At 39.2% G+C, this 26098-nt stretch overlaps 1 protein-coding gene across 1 annotated transcript in view; it reads right to left on the bottom strand.

Moving 5' to 3' along the window:
- Positions 1–26098, bottom strand: part of brinp3a.1 (bone morphogenetic protein/retinoic acid inducible neural-specific 3a, tandem duplicate 1) — a 176705-nt gene that overhangs the window by 7881 nt on the left and 142726 nt on the right. Inside the window, exon 7 of the mRNA XM_034179431.1 lies at positions 11338–11560. Coding sequence (XP_034035322.1) covers positions 11338–11560 — 223 coding nt within the window. The remainder of the gene's footprint in view (positions 1–11337; positions 11561–26098) is intronic.

Here is a 26098-nt window from a genome sequence, read left to right on the forward strand (position 1 = left end):
TACAAAAAGCCGCATTCAGCAGAATGATTTTCCCAGTTTTAAAACATATATGCTCTCTGGGGGCAGCGGGATTTGAGCGGGATTCACAGAGGTCTGAATGCAAATGTAGCTAGAATACAGCTCGATCCGGGATCATGACATCCTACTTCCTCACTACATTCATGTGCTGACAGTGTCCTCTCCAGTGTGGCGGTGTTCACTGCAGCAGCAGCAGTAGTGAGGACAGCAAACAACCTTTTTCTGCGGCGCATTCTCAGCCAGGTGCGCTCTGATGTTGAGATAAAAGCACACATAGCCGCGCTGTCTTGTCTTTTTTTTTCAGTCTGACCTTGGTTAAATGAACAACTGTGCTGCATGTTGCTGTGTTAGGAACCGTCCTCTCTCCCCTGGTGCTGAATTCACACCCCATGCCAGAGCGTTGGCTAATCAAAAGCCTAGACCTAAGCATTCTGTGAAGTGCCTTGAGGCAACTTTGTTGTGATTTGGCTACCATATACATGAAAATAAATTGAAATAAATTGAAAATCTGACAACCAGAGGATATGAGCGCATAAGTATCACTGAAGTAGCAAACAAGTAGAAGACAAAATGTGCACATTTGCACAAATGTGCTTCTTATGTCTAATCAAAGTTTTGTGCACTCACAAAACTTTCTAATGGACTTGCCAGGCGTCAGCTGTGAGGTACACATTTAACAAATAAGAAAAGGACGATATGGAGTCCTCATCAACCCTATGCAGATGTCAGAAATCTCCCATTGCTCTTGTTTTGAAATTTCACACAGATCTGGGTCAGGATTATACCTACACACAGGGGTTATGTTTGTAAAGTTGCTCTCCAAGAAGAAACACAGCTCCCAAAGCAAAATTCCAGAATGATTTGGCTTTGGCAGACGTTTACACTCTGTGTGTTTTTGTGGTTTAAATTTAAAATCCGGCTTCAAGAGATAAATAGACAGTCAAAAACAATTTTAGCAGCCTAAATGCTGTCCAATTCTTTCAGTTTGCCTTAGATTCAGCTGTGCAACGCTCACCTTCACAGTGTGCACAGAGTGACGATGCCGTCCCGCCACAATGAAGTGGACCAAGAGGAGGAACATGTAAAGTGTCGCTGAGCCGCAGCGAGCAGTCGGGCCAAAGACAAGCTGGCTGTTCACTCTGCAATCTGTTCACTGTCTGTCAGCTCATTTCACACAGTTCAACACAACCCACCAACTCTCTCCAAAAGCCACTGATTCAATTTTCACTCACGAGCAAAACTTTGCTGCAGACAGCTCCTCTCCAGGCACTACATTTTTCCATTAAAAGCTGCTTGTATTTACTTGGTGAACCACAAAAAACAGCATATCAGTTGTTTTGTGAGTCTCCATCACTGATATTCTGACAGTTCAGAATCTAAAAAAGAGAAAGATTTTTTTTTTTTTGAACACTCTACTAGAAAAGTTCCAATAGAAACTCCATTTGCAGCAGTAAGTGACAAACATATGATGTTTTTTTGTTTGCTTTTTCTTCATCTGCCAAAGACCATGATGCCTCAGTACATGAATAATGGCTGTGGATACATGAATATTCCCTTTATAAAAAGAAAAGAAAAAAAAAATATCTGAAGTAGGTCATTACTCACAAGGCAATATGGAAAGATGCACCAGAACAGAGGAATACATTGTATTCCAGTTTACAACACGATGATTGTTCTTTCCCTTTTCATTAAACTATTCTCTTTGCAGCTATTTCAAGCTCGATTTTCCTCTACAGGCTGAATTTTTCGAAAACAAAATGTTGAGGATATATTCTACGATTCACATTGCAGAATAGTTGGATGTCATCATCTTTAATATCTGAAATGGTTGGGTTCAAAGACATCTTTAAACAAACGTGCTAATGGAAAAGAGCACTCTGGTCTTTTTTTTTTCAGATATATGTCATGATTTTTCCAACTTTCCCTCAAAGAAAGATGTGCATCCATATTTTTTATAAGTTAACATTTCATTCTACTCTAAATATTAATATAAGGCATTATTAATTTGATAAACAACAAACCACAAAAGTTCATAGCATCATGTTTAAGGGTTTGCTGTCATATTATTTTTTTTTAATATGTAATTATTGCACACACCCCCCCCCCCACTGTCACTTTCTATGATGATTTCAGTGAATATGCATATTTAAGCCCAAACAATATGTTTAGTCTTGTACAAATGATATGAATTTCACAAACAATAAAATGAGTAACTACAGATTAATGGAGTATAGAAGTTGCAAATGTTCAGTTGGTAAGCAACTTATTCAGTGATTAAAAGAAAATAAATAAATAAAAAAAATATAAAATACTTGAAATTGGTGGTTCTGTGACTCGCTTTGTTCTTTTTTGAATATTCTGCAGTGAAACAAATGTCTTGGAATCGACACTGGAAAAGACTTTTGAATGGTTTTATTAAAATACGTAGATAACGTAGAAACAGACATATAAATAACGTAGAAACAGACATATGATTTTCAGTTTTTCTGCAGTATGAAGTCATGTGGCAGTTTTAAATCATAGCCCAGTGGTTGTGTTTCAGTTGTGTATTGAGGTTTGGTCATTGTGTTTCTTGCATTTTATTTGTTGATACATGAGACACTGGCATTTGAATGTTGCCTTGATAAATACTGATAAAATGTATTTTGTTTGAAGGCTCCTCAGTAATACAGTCTTGCAGTCCATCTGACCACTACTGTTAAAGAAGTAAAAATTATTTTTAGAATTGAATGATATGACACCAAAACACATTTCCTACACATCTCCAACCATCAGGGTGAGACTATGTATGTCTTATTAGTCTCGCTATACCATTCCTACTATATCTTTAAATGATAATCATACAGGCCAGCATTAAGTGTGTGGACAATGTGTGGGTCACCACTCTGATTGTCTGACATTTTTATTCTTTCTTTCTTTGAATATATACATGCATGTTTGTTTTAGATGCAGTGCTAGGACACTTTTTTTTTTCCTCTGCCACAACACTCTTTGAAAAGAGACATTTTTGACCTCAACAAGGTTTTTTTTCTGGCTGAGCTAATAAAGTACTGTAGTTGACCTTAATGAGGACTTCCTGAGGTGCTGTGAGTTATAGGGATTGTGGGATTTATGACCCTCATCAACCAGCAGGAGGAGGTGAGAAGGTGTTCTCACTATGTAATTCAACATGCACAATCATTATTATATTCTTAAGTGGACAAGAAATACACAGTGATAATGATTAATATCGTGGGAAAGGAAATGTTTCAAAAAATGAGTTTTCAAATATTTGTTTGTGCATGTCAAGATTTTTGGAAAAAATCTTGGGGACTTGTGGCTCAAAATTTACTGAGTTCCCATTTGTTTGTTCCCTTTTTTCTCTTTTCAATAAAAAAATAAATAAATAAATATATTGTTTGACCTACAAATCTGCACCCCAAACTAATATATAACCATTTACCAATCAGGTCCTGGATCAATAAATATTTTACTAAAATTTAAATAATACATTGTTAATGGTATTTTATCAGACTGCACAATGGAAAACATGCTGGCACAATGATATTTAGTTTGTAAACACTACCAATGGCAGATTAGGCCAGAAATTGCACCTGCATCCACATCCATCAACAAAAAATAATTAAAAGTTGCAAAATATTTTCAACCATTTTTACAATGCACCACAGCAGGAAAAATACTGCAGTCTTGCAGAAATAGAAACCTCCATTTTATGTTGTAAATATCTGAAAATAAAAAAAGGCATTCTTGATTTCTTCTTGGAAGTGGGTACTGCAACAGTACTGTGTCAGGAGGAGCTCCATTTTTCTATTGACACAGAGCCAACCATATTCCACATTACATTACATGGTGTGGACTATATCCAATCCATATCCGGTTACTCCACTGCCACAGTACTGTCAATAAGTAGCGTGTGCCACAGTGTGTCAAATGAGAAAATGGATTTATGAATGAATGTTAAAAAATATTCTCCATCTCAACCTATTCACCCTATTCTCAAACTTTACATGGGTAAGAAGTCAATAGTAGACTGAACGGGCAGAAAGATTTATGTAACAGAGTCACTCATTGGCGTAGAATGAATGGCGGCATCTGATTGGTGCCGTGGCAATAGACAAAAGGTTACGTTCTTGACAAAGTACTGTGGCAGTAGCCCTTCCCTTCCCTAACCCTTTTGTCCATGTTGAATGAGTGTCTGACTTCTTGCATTTGTGCTGGATGTGTTTTAGCTCCTACACTGTTCAGTGCTTGCATGGATCAGGTGTTGGGTAACGGGTGTTGGGTCAGGTTGTGGGGTCCAGTGGTTTAGACACTTTTGTCAGGAAGGAAAGGCTTACTTACCCTGACTGCATGGACAATGCTGTGATTGTTGCAGAATCAATGAATATCCTGATCAAAACATTTGAGAAGCTGAGTGAGGAATCAGAGTATCTGGATTTGCTATTGTCCTGGACGAAGAATAAGATCCAGGCTTCCACTGACAACCTGGATTCAGCCATCAGAAGTGTACCTGTATGTGGCCAAAGTGTTGAACTTGTGGAGAGATTCACTTATCTCCATGTCCCTGATTCGTTGAACTGTAACAACGAGCTTATGGAGTCAAGAGGTCACTGGACAGAGTAGTATGGTTTCGCTGATACCCTTGCAGGAGAATGAAGGTCTGTCTTTAAATGTCTGAGTCCTTTCTGACTTAGTGTAGGGTGTGAGACACTAAATAGTAGTAGAGATACCTGAGACTATGTAGACCTGTATTCAAATCTCGCCCATGCTTGTGTCATTGGTCAAGACACTTAATCTTCATTATCTCAGTCAACCAAGCAGTAAAACTGGGTACCGATCTTGGCTGGAGAAGTAAATGTGAGGCTTCATTATAAAGTACTTTGAGCATCTGCTAGATAGTGTAGCACTATACAAATACAATACTACTTTGAAAGCAAAACTTTTGGTCCTGTGTCTCGTTGAACTAACACAGAGGACTGTTGGAATGGCTTTGTGTGAAATGAGACTCAGATGATATGAGGTACAACATTTTGGCCAAGTGGCACTTTTATTCAACTCACAAGTGCCTCAGTGTTGACGACTCCAGCAACTGAACTAGGCCAATGGGATGCTCCCGTATCACCTGGCTGGAGCAGGTATACGGCAACTTTCAAGAAGTGGTTGTCTGTTTGGGTTTTTGGCATCAAGGATCCAGGGTAGTTCATTCAAAGAAACAGTGCACTGCTCAATTTAAAAACAATTATATATATATATATATATATATATATATATATAAACTGAGAAACTGAATCAAAAGGCTTTGGTGTTATTAGTTAGCATCATTTAAGGTATTCTAACTTCTCAATTTCACCCCAACTCTAAATGTCCATTCAAATGACCTTAATTTTGTGAAATATTTTTTACAAACTTATTTCACTTGAGTCTGAATGAATTGCATTTTGCAGTTCCAGTTTTACAATCAAACTCTTTATTTTAAAACCATTGTCAGCCCATGCCCAACTGTTTTTAAACTGTGAAGAACTTTGTGCAAACATCTGGTAAGTTATCAACTTGCTACAATGTGAGTATGCGACAACCTTTTTTTCCATGCTGAAAATGTATCCAGTGTATGCTCTTTGACCTGACTTGATGCTGTCTACATGTTACATTTTAATTTTTAGATTTTGGATTGAGTCACTCCTTTTATGTCAAACACCCTTAGGCTCAGCTCTGTAAAGTCACTTTCCTCCACTGAGTTGAAACTGATATGTGCCAGTGCTGAGGATCTATGCAACGCTGAAAAATAAAGAAAATCACCTCATTAACCCTTAGAGCCCAAAGGGAATGTGTTCAATTTTACCATCCGTTCAATACATGAAGGGAAGGTAAAATTACTTTGAAGGTACATGTGTTGCATATCAAAATGGTCAGCAGAATATCAGCTGCCATAATAGACACATATTTTACTGGAACATTGTAAATCTGAAGATAAGAAATGCATTTTTAAAATTCTTCAAATCGTGCTACAAATGAATTTTCCAAAGTCTTTGGCTGTGCACTGGCAAAATTTCCAGGATTTTCATTTAGTATGTTGTTTTGTCAATTGTGTCGCGAGCATGGCCCAAGCAGAGGGTCACCCCGTTGAGTCTGGTCTGCTTGAGGTTTCTTCCTCCTATTATCAGAGGAGTTTTTCCTTACCACTGTCACCTGTGTGCTTGCTCTTGGGGTTAGTAAGGTTAGACCTTACTTGGGTGAAGTGCCTAGAGACAGCTTTGTTATGATATGGTGCTATATAAATGAAAATCAAATTAAATTAATTTGGAAATTGAAATTAAAAGTAATGTAATACAGGGTTCTAGCTAGGACCATTTTAGTACAGGGTAAATTATGTGATCGTGGCTCATAGCTTCGGGGAGCTTTGAGCCCCATGGCTCCCCGAAGTTATAGGGGTTTTATGCCACTAAAACATCATTGGCAAGCCCTATTTTAACTCATTTTGAGTGGTTTTAGATTGATTGAAAGCAAGAATAATAAACAAAAAAGTTATACTTATGTTGTAATATTTGTAAGCTCAAAGTTCTTTTTTGCATGTTTCTGTCAAAGTCTAAGTTAATAAATTAAATAATGTTGAAAATGTTAAAGACACAATAATATTTAATGGACATAGCATTTACTCTTTTAAAAATTACACACAGTAATCCAGTTAAGCAGGCAGTTTTTCTGTCATCCTGACAGTTTAGTTTTTTTGTTTGTTTGTTTTTCAACATTTTTGAATGGGATTGTATGCCATTTCTTTTTCAACAATATGACACCTAATTGTCTTCTTTGAATAAGAGCTGAACCTGGACTGATTTGTAAAACCTGCTCTTTTAAATAAAAAACTTTGTGAATCAGTCTTCCACTTTCCTCTTTCACTGATGCTGTGCCCCTTCTCCTCTGCTCTCTCTCTCTCTCTCTCTCTCTCTCTCTCTCTCTCTCTCTCTCTCTCCCTGCCCATCCAACCTCCCTCGCTGATCACACTGTCTGTTATTTTTTCAAACTCTGAGCTTTTTGGAAACATGAAGCCTTTCAACTGTAAAATAAACTGTACATTTCTGAATATATCATCAGATACAGACAGAGAAGGACCCCTGGATTATTTAATGTGGAATTTTCATGACAGATTTTTTTTCTTCACCTCAGAGCGGCGCAGAGACACTGTTTTCAGCTGCTGCCATTCACAGCTCTGTGGCCACAGGATTTTTCTTCATTCTTGTCTACTAAAGTAATGTGATACCTTTAAACTGGTGGGTAGTATGAGCTGCGATGCACACATTGCATGTCCCCCTTTTTTCACCATATTGTCAAAAAAGGTTAAATGCTTCAAAAATACATTATTTTTTTTATTAATGTAATTGAGCCATGACTGGATGAAATCACACCCTTAATCCTAATGATTATCCTTAATGATTCCAGCATCCTGGCCAACATTTCATCATGCCTCTATTAATAGATCACATCTTCAGACAATGTTGTAGACAAATATATATGTCACACTTAGAAAGCTGAGATGGTTCTGAACATGCTGATGTGCAACACATGTGCATTATACTAAAAGAATTTACCCTCAAAGAAGAATATCTGATAGTATGATAAAACCGAGAAAATTCCTTTTGGGCTCTAATAGATAATGTTAAGTTTGCATATGAAGACCTTCATCATCTCTATCGCACTCAATGAAAAGAATGTCAGAGATGAAGAGAGGTATCTTGGAATCTCATTAGCGACATCAGACAGCAATCCTTATCGGCGTTATGCGCCACTGCAGCTGTTCACATCCTCACAGCAGTAAGTGCATCGTCAGCAGTGAGAACGGATTTTTAATCACATCATCAAACGTTGCAGTGCTCACACTGAATTTCACAAAATGCTTCACAATAGGAAGATACCACAAAAAGCACATGAACATATTGAAACAAAGGAAACCACAACAATCGGGGAAACAAATCAACACAAAGCAGCGAAAATGAAGTGTTTGATCGGATCTTCATGGGAATAATTAGGTGTATGTGTGTGTGTAGACTTCAAAGAACACACTCAGTGACTCTTCGTCTTGGATTAAGAAAAAATCTGATGGACCTCTTTCTTTTGTCGTCACCTCACCATCTCATCACTTTGTGATTGCTCTAATAAAACCTGTGTGGTCCCAGCTTCCTTCATTTTTAGAGTTAGTTACTCTGTGGGAAATGGCTTTTGCGCATCGACATCATTAACACATCCTGGCCTCTGTGCCCGGCCAGTTGATGGTCCAATATTTATCTCCCCACACACTATTTCTCTGAATGTTTCATCATTGCATTTAGTGGTACCAGCTAGATTACAGTGTTTTGTAGCACGTAGCTGCTACACAAGGCGCGCTGCCTGAGAATTCTTGGTAGGATAATGGAGATGCATGTGTGTGGAAGACATGAATAAAAATACACATAGCGATGTCTTGCTGTGAAGGTGGTGGGCGAGCTGAGACTGCTGCTGCAGCTAAAACTCACAGTGCATACAGTGAATTTCTCTTAAATACACCAGCTCTGTCCATACTGTCGAAAAAGACTAATTATACTTGTTTAATTTGGATACCCCTTTGATTAAAATTTAATATATCACATCTATAAGCTCCAGTGGGCAGTCTGAGTCAGAAAGGAAGTTCTATATTAGCCCTGAGGGTAGTTGGTGCTCATGCTTATCTCCAGATTGGGTAGCATGAAGCAGAAGAGGCGTCTATGTCTCTTATCCTACCTAACCCATTTACAGGGTGGAGTGAGAACATGCATAAGACTTTGTTTAGATTGCCAGCTTATTGCAAATCTGATTCAAATCAGATCTCACTGATTGACTGTCCACATTATACAAAGCAAGTAACCAGATCCGACCTGTATGTCCATGTTGCAGTCCAGTGTATTGCATATCTGATTCAAATCAGATCTCATTGATTGACTGTCCACATTCTATATAGCAAGTAACCAGATCTGATCTGTGTGTCCATGTTGCAGTCAAGTTTATTACATATCTGATTCAAATCAGATCTCACTGATTGACTGTCCACATTCTATATAGCAAGTAACGAGATCTGATCTGTGTGTCCGTGTAGCAGTCCCCATATGTTATCTTGTACACATCAGTTGTTATGACAGGGAAAGTCACACACATGGAAACAGTTACATTACTGCTTTCTGGTGCCCAAAAGCTACAGCTAAACCCACACAGAATTCTGTGACTCAAGGTATGGATTTTAAAAATGACCAAAGCTGGTGAGTTTTTACTGCTGAGTGTACATACACAAACACACAATATTCATGCATGTTTGATGCTCATGTACAACAAAGCAGAGGTGGGAGGAAGTCACTGTCCAGTCATTCTCAAGTCATCAATCTGCAAGTCCCAAGTCAAGTCTCAAGTCAGCTTGCAAGCAATTGGTGGTGATTATGACCACCAATTGTTTGATTCATGACTTGAGAGTGACTTGATGGTGACTTCATCCCACCTCTGCAACAAAGCAGGAGGTGTTACAGACATAACAAACACACCCGTAATCTAATCCGAGCATTTGCAAAAATGCAACTTGAACAAAATTTAAAACCACATACAAATGAAGCTTTAAACTGATTTCATACAAGTTTTGGCTGTTTGGATGTGCAGCACAGAATCAGTGTCAAACATGCACATAAATTGGATTTTTACTGGCAGTATGCTGTCAAGATACACAGTCTGTTGGACCACTGGCACTATGACTTTCACAGTGAAAGTCTTTTTTTGTGATGCTGGCCCTTTTCCATTAAAATGCTTTTATTGTGAATTGACTTTAGCAACATAAAGCACCGTGAGATGCTGTTTAACTTTGCTACCAGTAGCGGAGAACAACACAGTGCTGTTTTGTTTGCAGACACTTGGAGAGAGAAGAACATGTTTATCTGACTGCTCTGCACAAAACTCACTCTCATGGAGATTTTTTTCCTTTTTCTCATTCCCTGAAGAATCGTTTCACTTCATCCTGACATCAGGGTTGTCATTAAATTGCTGACATTTGCTATGAGGTAAAGGCGGGGCCTAATACAATCCGGCTCTGTATTTGAAAGTATTGCGGGCCATCCTTCAGTCCTGAGTCCCAATGCGGTTACATTACCGGCTTACAACTAGGTGTGCTAAAACAGACTGTCTCTTCACTTAAATAGTCTATCTCATTGCTGCCTCTCCCTCCTCATCGTTAAAGATAAAACAACCTCTGGTTTGTTTTCTGGTTTGTTTTTTCTAGATGTTGAATTATTTTTCTTTTTCTATTTGATGGGAAGTGTTGTGGTATTCTGTGGTTACCACTCTCATAGCCAGAGGTGGCGGAATTTCCTATTGTCCTCTTATTGAAAACAATCTCAATTACCATCTGCCACTTACAGCTAACGTGAATGCAGCATAAAGCACATTGCACATGTGCAATATGCTAAAATTAAGAAGAAACAAAAACGAACATAACAGCGATCGACTGATAGATAGATGTCTATTTGTATCAGAGTTCCTTGAAACCTGCTGCTCCTTTCAACAGCACACTTTAATTTGTCAGGAGGGCATGTTGGCTCTGTGGCTGGGAAGGAGACCTGAAGTCGAACTGTAGCCAAGTCACCATGTGTGATGCTGAGGCGTCGGCTTTACATCAAAGCGGCTCCCATCATTAGCATAATGCTTCAAGTAGAGGATAAGACCACACTGTGCCACACCACACTTGTTGAAACAGACTCGTGATGTTGTGTTCTGCTTAGTTTTCACATGATCACAGGCACAAACACACACACACACACTAGAGGTGGGCAATACCAGGAATTTTGGTATTGATCCGATACCAAGTAAATACAGGCCCAGCATCGCCGATACCGATACCGATACTCTTTCATATTTAAACTTCATAGATCCAAAGGATCCAAAAGAGCTAGGATAGAATTTCGCCAAACATTGTACGTGACAACAAAATACTTTATTATCACAATCAACATTTTTGATTAAAAAATATCACTCAACACAACTTAAAACAAAATCTCCTGAGGTAGAGGGCTGACAAACCACAATACAAGGGTGCGCTGCTCTGTGTTGTGCGACACAGTGCAGCGCTGCTCTTACAGAGAGTAGACTTTGATGAATCTGCATGCGCAGCAGTCAGTGCGTGCGGGAGAGAAAAAAGCTTGAGTATTGATCTTTTTACACGAGGATCGTTCAATATCAATACCAGCGTTGGTATCGATATTAGGATCGATCCGCCCACCTCTAACACACACACATGCGCTGGTGCAGAACGGTCAGCGGGAATTCTTATCAGCTTCTCACCTCTCTCTCAGCATGATAATTTTGGGCTGCGTTTGACACCTCTTGCTGAGGGTGAAGACTCTGTTGATGATGCGTCGTGCTTTGCTCAGAAGCTGCTGGTTGCTGAGCTCCAGTTGCTTGTAGCGCTGGTGAACGGCCGCCTCCATCTTCCAGAAGTACTGGATGGCAGACGTGTTCAGGGCGTAGAATGTGGGAAGCCTCCGAACAAAGTTCTGAAACTCATCTGGAAGGCAGAGAGAGAAAGAGAGACACAAGATCACACATTAATTCCTCACATCTCCAACACAAAATTCTGTTGCTCTGAAATTAAAGCCGTGTTCTCACTGTTGTTGATCTGGATCCTGGAAGCTTGTAGTCTATAAAATTAGATGAGGTTAGATTAGATTAGATAGAACTTTATTGATGCCTTGGGAAGACTCCTTCAGGGAAATTCAGGTTCCAGCAGTGTTGTATAGCAGCACACAGGCTAAGAAGCACACAGAGTATCAAAAGTGAAAAAAGAAAAGAAAAAAAATCTGCGTGTGAAGATCATGGTTGCCTACAAATGTCATCTAGCACACAGTTTGATGACATTATGCACTGAACGTGCACCATGTGATGTGCAAAAGCAACTGTAGCACTACACAGAGTATAACACCTCCTTGGCGCTTCCGGAAAAGCTCCTGGCGGTGTTACGGCATGCCGGACATTCAAGGGATTACCAAAATATGTCAAAGTTCATAATGGAAAAAAGGAATTTTCAAATATTTTGAAAATCCAGCCAAGTTAAAACAGTTGTGTGGCACAAATATCCCTGTTCTTCATGGACAACCACCAGGAGCCTCTAAGGTTCTCCAAGATATGGACTAGGCTTCAATTTGTGACTTTCCAAAACATATATCTATGAACAGGAGAACGTGGCTTCAGGGAGACTTTGGGCAATTTCAGTGTTTTGTCCACACTAGGGGCCAGACTGCTACAATTTGACCGTTTTACTTTGGTTTGGTTTGTTTTCACATGGCAGCATTTTTAAAAAGATCACAGTGTGAGGTCACTGTTCCCTCACTGGTCAAACATGCCGTGTTTATGTTCTGGGGTTTGCATCATAGTGGCAGTTGTGGGAGCCTGAGGAGATGCTAAAATCACAGCAATTGCTCACCTTCAGTATTTTAACAAAATAGTTTTTCTTTTTTTAATAACATTATGCTGTACTACAGATTGCTGAAAGCTCTTCCACTGTTCTCTGTAAGCTGCTCCCTTTACATTTTTTGTGTTTTTTTTCACCAGCTGTGCAGAGTTGTGTTCACCTGAGAATAACTCCACTGATGTATTCAGTGCTCCAGACCAACCGTCAGTTAACTCTGTGGTGTCTTTTAAGAGCAAAATCAAATATATAACGTGGTCCCTTATTGGGTCTGTTGTTTTAATTTGGATTCTTGCCACAAGTGAACCCATCCTGACCTCATTTGGGACCAGACCGAGGCCACCTCCTCTCCAGAATCCACATCTGATTGCACCCAGGTGGAACATGACCCAAATGTCCATTTTAACAAGACTAAAAAACACAAGTGTGAAGCAAAATTATTCACTAAAAATTTGTAGTGAAACATGTGAAAACCAATGCACAAAAATTTGCATATATCAGACATATTCGTCAGTCGGGATGTTGTGATGATGTCACTTAAAAAGAACACTGGCAGATTTTTGTCGTTATTATTATCATTATTATTATTATTATTATTATTATTATTATTATTAGAACCCAAACATTAACCATAACTGTATCGTGTGTTTTTGAATGTAAAATGTGAAACATGCATTGGACAAAGACGTGAATATGCATGAAATATTGTGCTTAAAGTTTTGTTTATATCCTATGAAATGCATCATGAGAATACGTAGAGGGCACTAGAGGGCACTAGTCCAAGCTAAGAGTGTTGTCAATTTTAGAACTGAGGTGAAGGACAGTAATGTGTCCGGTTAATGATGCTCATCTCTGATGTGGGCAGAGATGTAAGACATGTGACGAGCATCCCGCAGGTCTGATCTTTGACAGATTAATACAGTTGGAGCCACAGAGAATCATTTTTGCAGCTGTGACGTGAGCTCCAGAGTAGCAGAGCAAAGTGGAAGTGATGCCATTTGACACATACTCTAATGGGCACAGGCAGAGCTAACTACAAAATCAGTTTAACTTTACTTCCCCCTTCATTAATGAAAAGCAAACAGTCTTGCTATGTTTAATTGTACAGGACTGGATCTGAGAAACATAAATATCAGGGCTTCCTGCAGTCTGGTGACCAAAAAAAAAAAAAAAAACAACATTTAAGGCTTTCAAACATAATATCATCACCATTACCTTGGTTCAAATTCCAGCCTGAACGGGAAATCACTAAGGGCCCTCGGCAAGGTCCTAAAGCGCTTTGAGCGTCTGATGCAGATGGAAAAGCGATATATAAATGCAGTCCTTTTACCATTTACCATTTACCATAACTGAGTGTGAACAAATCTCATTTTGAATGCACTGTTCACATTAATTGATGTAGTTACCTAATTATTTGGGAAATGGTAAGTATTGTCTATATGTAATAGAGTGGTGACCTGTCCAGGGTGTCCCCACACTTTTGGACAAAATGACCCCTGGAGTGGCCTCCAGCCCTCCCTGACCTTAAAATGAAATAAGCAGGTTTAGAAAATGCCTGGGTGGATGTATGAGGTTTTGGATTGTGATGGAAACAAGTGAGGACCAGGGAACCTCCTATTTTAGTCCATCTTGGCATCTTCTGATTATTATAGAGACATGTGAATGGACCGGCTGTCTGCCTGGATGGTTGCTTCAAGATGATGCTGCAGGTTGTTCAGGCAGGAACTGAAAATTAGGGTTTTTGTTTATGTGAGATTTATAAAGGCTCATTGCTAATTGCATCATCCTGGCAGCCACTAAGGCCACTGTTACTTATAGGAATACTATAACATCTGCTCAGAAAACCAATGTGTTCATGGTTGCCCTGGTGAATATGCAAGGTGCACATGTTCTGGAGAAATGAATAAATTACAGCAACCTTTTCCAAACCTAATCACGTCACAGCCCACTCTGAAACCTGAAAATCTTCTGGAGCCCACCTGAACCTGTAATTGCAGTTCTGATCGACATGAGACTGTAATAAAGAACTTTGATACTGGGAGCAATAAAACATTATATATCAAACACATGCTTCTTGTTTCTAGAAGCTGATAAATGTCCTTCTTAATTCATGCTCAGGCTACAAGCTGCGGCCTGCTCTAATTATCTCTGCACTGGCATTTTGCAATCAAATCTCTCCCTTCTATCACCAATCCAGAGTACACATGTCGATGTTACAGGGAGAAAATTGTGTTTGTTTTTAAGTGCTGTGATACAAAGTATTAGTCAGAATTACAGAATGAAAGGTATCAAATGGGTGACGCCCACCCTGTGCACACATTATGTATTTCTTTAGACTATATTTTCGTGAAAATCTGCTCACCTGTTTATGAAATATTTTGTAGACAGACAGACACACACCTGATTACAATATTTTTTGTACAGCCGGTGCACAGAAATAATGTCCTACATGAATTAAATATCTGTGTTTTGTAAATGACTGTATCCTGCCACTGCAACAATGATCCTTATGCAAAAAAACATTTAGGGTCCTGAGGGACATTCTGGTCACCTAATTTAGCCATTTCTCAAAATAAACAGTTCTTCATCAGAGTTTTAACACTCAGAGCCTGGAGGGTATTTTCTCCATTTTGCTGTACTTTAGGAAATTTCCCATTTAAAGGTACTTTCTTTTAGTACAGAGGTCTTCAACTCCAGTCCTCGAGGGCTGGTGTCCTGGAATTTTTAGATGTGTCTCTGCTTCAACACACCCGAGTCAATTAATGAGGTCATTAGCAGCACTCTGGAGAACCTGACTGTATACTGAGGAGGTAATTCAGCCATTTGATTCAGAAAACCATTTGACCCGAAATACATAAAGATGCCAAATCTGTCAAGGATACCATATGGCCTAGTTCAAAAATAATGAAGCCTAACTGCTGATTTGCATTGCATTTGTCATTAACAAGCCATTATTTTATTTAGCACCAATCAGATTTATCTGTGTGTTGTCTATAGTCTCTTTGACAGGTACTGAAAATTTCATGGAAAAATTCTGCATGGTTCCAGAGATATGCACGAAATTTACCCCAAAAATAGCACATTTTCATCAATTTTGTGTGACATTGATATTTAGCATTATCATTTAAAGTTGAATGTTAAAGAAATAACCTTGTATTTTGTCAGTTTCTTTGTTTGTGCTTCATACTAACACACAGTAATACATTTTTGTAAAGACAGACATTTCATTTCCTAGAGAAAAACATCATGTTTCTAAAGCAAGGTAAAACTCTCACAAGCGTAACGCTGAGAATAAGTCCTTGATTTATTTGTGTCAAAACCTTAGCTATATCTCCTACTCTGCTTCAATAGAATAATTATATTACTTGTTCAACAATACCAGGAACTAATGGACAGAATTTCCTTGTTTCATGCTTCTGCAGACTAAAGAAGATACCTCCAACTGTTGTCGCAAGTGTTACGCTCTAGCATATTATAGTATATACACACCTGGCAAAAATTATGGAATCACCGGCCTCGGAGGATGTTCATTCAGTTGTTTAATTTTGTAGAAAAAAAGCAGATCACAGACATGACACAAAACTAAAGTCATTTCTAATGGCAACTTTCTGGTTTTAAGAAACACTATAAGAAATCAAGAAAATAATTGTGGCAGTCAGTAACGGTTACTTTTTTAGACCAAGCAGAGGGAAAAAAATATGGACTCACTCAATTCTGAGGAATAAATTATGGAATCACCCTGTAAATTTTCATCTGCAGAACTAACACCTGCATCAAATCAGATCTGCTCTTTAGTCTGCATCGAGAAAGGAGTGATCACCTTGGAGAGCTGTTGCACCAACTGGACTGACATGAACCATGGCTCCAACACGAGAGATGTCAATTGAAACAAAGGAGAGGATTATCAAACTCTTAAAAGAGGGTAAATCATCACGCAATGTTGCAAAAGATGTTGGTTGTTCACAGTCAGCTGTGTCTAAACTCTGGACCAAATACAAACAACATGGGAAGGTTGTTTAAGGCAAACATACTGGTAGACCAAGGAAGACATCAAAGCGTCAAGACAGAAAACTTAAAGTAATATGTCTCAAAAATCGAAAATGCACAACAAAACAAATGAGGAACGAATGGGAGGAAACTGGAGTCAACATCTGTGACCGAACTGTAAGAAACTGCCTAAAGGAAATGGGATTTACATACAGAAAAGCTAAACGAAAGCCATCATTAACACCTAAACAGAACAAAACAAGGTTACAATGGGCTAAGGAAAAGCAATCGTGGACTGTGGATGACTGGATGAAAGTCATATTCAGTGATGAATCTCGAATCTGCATTGGGCAAGGTGATGATGCTGGAACTTTTGTTTGGTGCCGTTCCAATGAGATTTATAAAGATGACTGCCTCAAGAGAACATGTAAATTTCCACAGTCATTGATGATATGGGGCTGCATGTCAGGTAAAGGCACTGGGGAGATGGCTGTCATTACATCATCAATAAATGCACAAGTTTACGTTGATATTTTGGACACTTTTCTTATCCCATCAATTGAAAGGATGTTTGGGGATGATGAAATCATTTTTCAAGATGATAATTCATCTGGCCATACAGCAAAAACTGTGAAAACATTCCTTGCAAAAAGACACATAGTGTCAATGTCATTGCCTGCAAATAGTCCGGATCTTAATCCAATTGAAAATCTTTGGTGGAAGTTGAAGAAAATGGTCCATGACAAGGCTCCAACCTGCAAAGCTGATCTGGCAACAGCAATCAGAGAAAGTTGGAGCCAGATTGATGAAGAGTACTGTTTGTCACTCATTAAGTCCATGCCTCAGAGACTGCAAGCTGTTATAAAAGCCAGAGGTGGTGCAACAAAATACTAGTGATGTGTTGCAGCGTTCTTTTGTTTTTCATGATTCCATATTTTTTTCCTCAGAATTGAGTGATTCCATATTTTTTTCCCTCTGCTTGGTCTAAAAAAGTAACCGTTACTGACTGCCACAATTTTTTTTTCCTGATTTCTTATAGTGTCCACAATTGCTTTTCCTTAGCCCATTGTAACCTTGTTTTTTTCTGTTTAGGTGTTAATGATGGCTTCGTTTAGCTTTTCTGTATGTAAATCCCATTTCCTTTAGGCAGTTTCTTACAGTTCGTTCACAGACGTTGACTCCAGTTTCCTCCCATTCATTCCTCATTTGTTTTGTTGTGCATTTTCGATTTTTGAGACATATTACTTTAAGTTTTCTGTCTTGTCACTTTGATGTCTTCCTTGGTCTACCAGTATGTTTGCCTTAAACAACCTTCCCATGTTGTTTGTATTTGGTCCAGAGTTTAGACACAGCTGACTGTGAACAACCAACATCGTTTGCAACATTGTGTGATGATTTACCCTCTTTTAAGAGTTTGATAATCCTCTCCTTTGTTTCAATTGACATCTCTCGTGTTGGAGCCATGATTCATGTCAGTCTACTTGGTGCAACAGCTCTCCAAGGTGTGATCACTCCTTTCTAGATGCAGACTAATGAGCAGATCTGATTTGATGCAGGTGTTAGTTTTGGGGATGAAAATTTACAGGGTGATTCCATAATTTATTCCTCAGAATTGAGTGAGTCCATATTTTTTTCCCTCTGCTTGGTCTAAAAAAGTAACTGTTACTGACTGCCACAATTTTTTTTTTCTTGATTTCTTATAGTGTTTCTTAAAGCCAGAAAGTTGCCATTTGAAATGACTTTAGTTTTGTGTCATGTCTGTGATCTGCTTTTTTTCTACAAAATTAAACAACTGAATAAACATCCTCCAAAATTGTGATGGTTATGTCACACTTTGGCTTCATTATTTTTGAACTAGGCCATATGTGTCCATTTTTGCATAATTGATGCCTCAAAAAAAGTAAAAAAAAAAAAAAAAAAAAAAGACTAAATCTGACATTGTCGTTGGCTGATCCAGCCAGGAACAGGTAGCTCAGGCCGCCATCTTGTTAAAGGAATTGAAAGAAAATACAAAATGTAAACAAAACAAACTGCTTCCTGCTTTCATCTCAAAACGTCTGGGGAAACATCTGAAACATCAAAATAACTTAACCTAACATCAAATTATTTAAAGGGATTTCTACTGGAGTTCATTTACAACAATCAATTTTCACCCAGAAATGCCAAGACAATTCCTCATACAAGATGGCAGATGAAAATATCACAGAAAAAAGATAAATGTCCACTCTATCTTTTGTTTGCCCCCCCCCATCTCTATGGCCATTGCTAATGGAAACATTTTACATATAACTTATACATACATTAATTTGTTACCTAAATAAATCTCTTCCCTGCATCAGAGCACTCTCTCTTCTTTCATAATACTTTTGAAGAACTTCAGAGTGCCATGTTTCTTACAGAAGTTGGAAACCGCAGGTTTCTGCCAAACCTCAACATTATCTTATCACCAAGACGACACTGCCGTTATTATCTTGTCAGTTGCTGAATCCAGGAAGGTAAGAACACATGGTATGCTGTCAAAAATAGACAACAAATTTGGAGGTGCATACGCAGCAGCGCCGTGTGCAGGATAAATATGTGTCCTATCTACAGCTCTCATTTTTCTGAATTATTACTGCTCTTAAATTTTGTGTCTTACTGTCACTGAGCTTGTTTTGAACAATTATTTCAGTGTTACTGTAATAACATATATATATATATATATATATATATATATATATATATATATATATATATATATATATATATATATATATATATATATATATATAGATGGGTGTTGAATCCATTCATTCTTTTTTTTGCTACTTATCTGGGTCCGGGACATTGTTGCAGTAGACCAAGCAACTTATCCCACACTTCCCTATCCTCAGCCATGTCCTTTAACTTTTCCCAGGGTATCCAAAGGAATTCCTAAGCCAGTTAGGAAATTACAATCCCGTCAGCATGTCCTGGGTTTTCTCTGGGACCTCCTTCCAGCTGGACATGCCAAGATCCTCACCAGATGCCCGAACCACCTCAGCTGACTCCTTTTCATGTGAAGAAACAGTGGTCTCTCCCAGATATTTGAGATTCTCAGGCTTTCCAGGAGTGTAAGGCCAGATACCCAACAGAAGAATCTAATTTCTGAAGCTCGTATCTGTGACCTTATTCTATGGGTCATTACCCAAAGTTCATGACCATAGGCGAGGATAGAAGCGTAAATCAACTGGTAAAGTCAGAATCAAGCCTTTGGCTTGATTTTAGCTCCTTCTTCACCACAATGGTCCAGTACAGTGTCCGTAAAAAAACATCATATTCCACTCAAATCCGTCAAATGATCTTAAACTCTGCACTTATCATCACTCATGAATTAGAATCCAGATACTTAAACTTGTCCACTTGGAGCAATAACTGTCCTCTGACCCAGAGGGAACAAACCACCTGTTTCTGACAGAGGACCGTGGTGTCAGATTTGAAGATGCTGATTCTCCTCCCTGTCGCTTCACACCTGACCTCAGTCCTGCTCAGTGCACATCGGAAATCACGGTCTGATAAAGCCAAAAGAACCACATCATCTGCAAAAAGCAGAAATGAAACTTTGAGGTCACCCACCAACTCCAGTTTTACTCAGAGAAAGTAAAATTGAAATTGATACAATGCTTCTGTCAGACCTAAAACTGTATGTCCGTGACGTGTGATTCAGTCCATCTGGCAAAAACCCCCAAAAAACACACACGTCATTTTTTCAGGTTATATGTAAAATTACCTGAATTTGTGCCATCAGAGTTTTGTTAGAAAAATTGTAACTCTATCTTTTAACTGCATTATAATTCCTGTTGCTCATTATAATTCCTGTTGCTCACAATAACATTAGCATGTTAGCATCACATTATGTGACGCTAATGTGGTTTCATGCTAATGTTAGTCCATTAGCATCACATTATGTGACACTACCAAGATATAATTCTGACGTTAGAACCTTGAGCACTGGATTAGTACATGACACCCGTGAGCATCACATTACATGACACTAACAAGTTTTCATGCTAACATTAGGTCATTAGCACTGGGTTATGTGATGTTCTTTAGCATGACATTATGTGACTTTAGCAAATTTTTCAGCTACCGCCAAACCAGATATACATAATATCATATAAAAACTGCAAATTGTATTGGCTGTGATCATAATAAAGTATATACTATTTATCAGCTTATCGTTCAACAATCCATAAAATGCATAAATGAACCAACTAAAATATTTAGCTCTTGCTATTCTGGAGATTTCATATGCTTCATTAACTTAAATTAATAACTTCACTAAAACATGAATTTTAAGTATTTTTATTTATGTAAGTGAGATTGCATTACTTGGTCATATGATATTAAATTAACCATATAAGACAATGGGGATCTCGTCCAACAGCCATGAATGTTAATTAATGTATCTGGGAATATTTTCTTTGTCTCCTGTTACATCTGATATGCAAGAGTACGTCCCGGATTTCAGTGCCACATATTCTCTTTTATTGTCTCCCTTTCTGTTATCCCAGTGCAGTATTGCCACTTTCATTATTGCCAGCTGTACTAAGTGGGTCTTGGTGCAGAATTGTTGAGTTAGTAATTACAGATTGGACTCAGTGCATACCTCCAACAAAACCCAGCAACCCTCAATTTATCTGTCTTTGCTTCAGTGCAGGTGTTTCGGGTCAGGTCTAGGAGCATGCGCTGCACATTGCTGCATCTACTACACCATGGAGCTGCAGGGGATTCAAGATGGCAACCACCCAGGAAGACATCTGGATCATTCTCACATATCAAATATTACCATCTGCTATAGTCAAGTGAAATGTGGGTGTCCCCTTGGTCAGTGTTGGCAATTGTCCTGAATCAAGACAAAGGCCAGGCTTTCAATGATGTCTGAGTCCCGCCATCAGTGGTGTATCTGTAAGGCTTGAACTTGTACAGTCTCGTCAGGTCTTGCAGCATGCAGAGGTGCTGCGTAACACCACATACAAAACCACAGAATAGCTGCCAGCTCTGGATGGCAAGGACACAGGTTGATAAATGATCCATTTCCACGTCACACAAGTCATGATTGATCTCTAGCATCCAGGTGGACCGTGGGCATCACATGACCAAAATGCCACGGCTGAATCTCCATCATAAAACAAGTGACACTCTATAGTCTTCCATAGTGATGGATCATTTGACACAAAGTAATTCCAGTGGTACCCAAGGATCTCCTGAAGAAACAATTACCAAAGTCATCTATTCATTACCTTAGGTGAGCATCCAAGTCTCACAACCATCCAGGATTCAAGAAGCAAATGATCCAAAAGACTTGGTCCTTCATTCTCCTGCAAAGATATCCGCTTTTCAAAACAGCTCCATCTAACAACCTCCATAAGCTCTTCTCAAAACTTTCACCTCTTAAAAATACACTTCTGATGATTGAATCCAGAAAACCAATGGAAAGCCTGGATATTAGTGTTGAACCAGGACAAACTCAAAACCAGACATTGTGATTCCTTGTTCAGCTTCACAATTGCTGCCATCAGGGTATCCATTGATTTCACAATGTTCATCAATTCCAGTGGGACTCAACTCCCACTGCTGGAGGAAATTTGCACTCGATGATGCCTCAGAAAAGCAACAAACATCTGACAGGACCTACACATCCATGCATCTCCTCTTTGAACTGCTATCATCAGGCAGACATTACAAAGCCAAGTATACTGAAGAACAGCTTCTTCCCCAGAGCTGTGGCTGGTCTGAATCAGGCCAAAAAAAGTTTAATTTAGGATAAATAATGAATGTTTACGATGCAATGGGAAGAATATTTCATGAGGTGAAAAATGGAATGTTCCATATTTCAACAAATGAAATATACTTTCCATTGCACCAATAAAAAAAAAACATTAATTATTTTATGTAATGCCTAAAATACGAGGTCTGTTAGAAAAGTATCGTACCTTTTTATTTTTTAAAAAACTATATGGATTTGATTCATATGTTTTTATGTCAGCCAAGCTTGAACCTTCGTGCGCATGCGTGAGTTTTTCCACGCCTGTCGGTTGCGTCATTCGCCTGTGGGCAGGCTTTGAGTGAGCACTGCTCCACCCCTCTCGTCGTCGTTTCATTGCGAGGAAATGGCGGAATGATTTGGGTTTTTTTTCCATCAGAATTTTTTCATAAACTGTTAGAGACAGGCAGCTGGAAACCATTCGAAAAATTTATCTGGCTTTCTGTGAAAATTTTACGGTCTTCACAGAGAATAAGGAGTGTTACTGCAGCTTTAAGGACGGCCCACACTGGCGCACGGTGCGCCGCGCTCCGAGCCACCATAGAGAGGCAGAAACCACCACATCATTTCTAAACAGATGGCTGTGTGGAGCTGGGACCGTCGTGTGCAATTTCTCTGGTTATCACAAGAGCTGGACATCAGCCATTTTCCGGCAGATTTCACTTTTAACAAGAGATTTTGTCATGGAAAACCGCGCGGAGGTTCCTTTGTCTCGCTCCATCAGCGGCTCCGTCGTGACGCGCGAAGCCTCCGCGCAGGACCAGTGACACACATCAAAATGTGTGTCAGTGGTCCTTTGACATCAAGATGTTCCAAACAGTCCGACATCAATTTTAAATAGCATTCCAGTCCAATCCAAAATTGTTCTCAGTCAACTTGCAAAAACAGTCAGATTGTTCAAAACCAATCCTGATGAGTAGTCCGTACCTCATGCCATGCAAAAACAAACACTGCCATGTTTGTTTTTATGCTAAGCACCAATGCTGGTAGGCTAAGCACGTGCGGTGGTAGCTGTGTGCAATAGCACAAAGCGTATAGAACCAAAATTGCACGGTCAATGGAACACAATGACAAATGGTACAAATAATTCATATCACGTAACATACAAACCGTCAATCAAATGACTTGGATGTTTTCAGACATTATATAGAGTGCAATAAAGATTATCCAGTGCAATATCCATTATAACTGTCCATCTATCTGCATATAAGATGGTTCTTAATGTGTACAATTGTTCAAACCATGCATTGCAGTACTGTTTTACGTTTATTGTGCTGGTTGGCAAAGAATGACAACTGGACAGTCATGCTGTTGGACTAGTTTCAGTTTGTGCGCCTCACTGTCCTGCACAAATCTGTCATTTGTGACACTGTTCTATATTGTATTACATATACACTCTAAGAAATTAAACACAGGAGTTTTTAAATGTAATTAATACTATTATTTTCAATATACTTGCAGTTGTTAATTTTAGGGATTTAAGTAAAAATGTTTCATTTGATTTAATTAATTTCGACTACAATATTGTTTTGCGCTTCAATGACAATGTGTGGAAAAAGTTACCTTAACTTCATCAATTAAATTCAACATTTTATTGCTTAGAGTGTAGGTTTTATTCAGCACATCCAGAAAGTATTCACAGCACTGCAGATTTTCCAGTAAATACATTTTCCCTCAAAATTCTACATACAATATCCCATAATGACAATGTGAAAAAAGTTTCTTTTTTTTATCACGCTCTATTCTATTCACAGCATTGTCCAAAAGGGAAAATCAGCAAATGACAACTTCCCAACAAAGCCCCCTAGGCTGCTGGTTTCCACAACCCCATCACGACCCCCACAAGATTTGTCTCAGTGATCATCGTCCACAGAATTCAGGAACATTCCTGGAAGGACTTGTGCCAGAACAGCAGCCAGAAGAGTGCACCCAACTGACGTCACGACAAGTAATTACATGGTGCTGCCAGGGCACCCGCAGGCAAACTGAACGGTGGAACGTGATGCGGGTGACTGACCTGATTACATGCACACAGGAAGCATGTGAAATACTACAAAAATGATGAAACAAATATCAAGCATCATTTTGACTCTGTAGAGACAGTTGTTGCTCAGAGTGCACATTGCGATGACAAATGGACAATTATCAGACATGCAGACTGCAGGAGAAAATTTTCCTCTTCTGGAACACGTCAGCATAGATAACTGAACTATTATTTCTATTTTTGCAGAGCAAAAATGTTCCCTGTTACAATATGTCATGTTATTGTTGGTGTTAAGAGCCAAAAATTTGTGTGTGTGTGTGTGTGTGTGTGTGTGTGTGTGTGCAAAAGTCTATTTTGTTCCATACATTTTGATTATTTGAGAGTGCACACAGTGCAGCATATGAGAACTACACAGCTGAAAATGAAAACAGATGTAGTAAAATGTACAGATTTTGTTTAAGCCACCCAGATTCCTCAGTGTTCACGGAAACAGGATATTGGGATGATTGCTCCACAATGGTAATTCTAGCCTACTTTAAGTGGAGGTAAAGCGAGTTTCTAAAAACAGCCAGTTACATGAGCTGTTATGAGCCGCCAGTCGAGGAGCCCACTTAGAGGATATTAGAGCCGTCTGTCTGGCCAGAGCTGGATCTCAGTGACTAATCAGGTTATATCTCCTCATATTTACAATGGGTAGAACCCAGCTAGATATGTTTGCCAAATTCAGGCACCAATCAGAATGAAAAACCTCAAATTTTACCTTTGACCCCAGTCCAATGAACTTGACCCAATGATTGACGTTTAGTAAATTTGACCTCACCTGGGCAATTCCAGAACCCATCTCCATATCTGTCCCAAGTTCAGATGTAGCAGAGTGAAAAACTTCAGTTTTTACCTTTGACCCAATTAACTTGACCCAGGGTTTGACCCTGAGTAAATTTTATGTCACCTGATCAATTACAGAACCCACTTCCTACATATGTTTGCCACGGTTAGGTAGACATCAGAGTGAAAATGGTCATTTTGATCTTTCACCCGAATGGCCTTGACTTCTGCTGCAACAAACGGTTCATAAAGGCAATTTTGGGTTCACTATCTTATATATAACAAGTTTGTTGGAAATTAGCCAAAGGACCTGTGAGGAATGGAGGAACAGATGGACAAAAAATAAGTCCAATATCAACCCTGACGCCTATTGGTGCCAGTGCTTAGTTCCAGATTCCATAGCATCAAACAGATGGCAATCTGTACGTTCGCCTGGACGGGATGCCAGTCCAATGCAGGTTACTTCCACAACCAAGGCCAATATCCATTTACAGCTGGTGGGCTGGGATGATGTAGATCAGGGGTGGGCAACTTGTTCCAGAAAGGGCTAAGAGGGTGCAGGTTTTCTTTGCAGCCACTGACTCCAACAGGTGATTTCACTGATTAACTGATTCAGTGAAATCACCTGGCCCTTTCTGGAACAAGTTGCCCACCTCTGATGTAGATTAAGGCTCTTGTTGAAGGACACAGACAGGTAGCATGAGTGGGAATTGAACCCAGGCCTGTTGTGGGCTGCCTGTTGTGTCCTGCTGCTGCTCCTCTCTCCCTCTCCTGCACAGATGGCGCCCCGTAGGCTGATCAACACACCTGATTCCCATCTAATCTTATGAACCACGGCTCCTCATTCCATCTTTGCCAGAAAATATGCAAACCTTCCATGGTAAAACTGGTCATTTTGTTCATGCTGATATATTTTTTCTCTCTCAGTGTTTCCATACACCAGCCTGAAAGAGCCGCAGCTTGTCTCTGACGCAACCTGTTGCTACCAAGTCTCATCTGCTGCATGTTACTGAGCTACCACGCTCCACATCTGCCAAGTTAAGTGTTTTCATATGAG

The sequence above is a fragment of the Thalassophryne amazonica genome, chromosome 10, assembly GCF_902500255.1.
Source record: "Thalassophryne amazonica chromosome 10, fThaAma1.1, whole genome shotgun sequence".
In the NCBI taxonomy this organism is placed as follows: Eukaryota; Metazoa; Chordata; class Actinopteri; order Batrachoidiformes; family Batrachoididae; genus Thalassophryne; species Thalassophryne amazonica.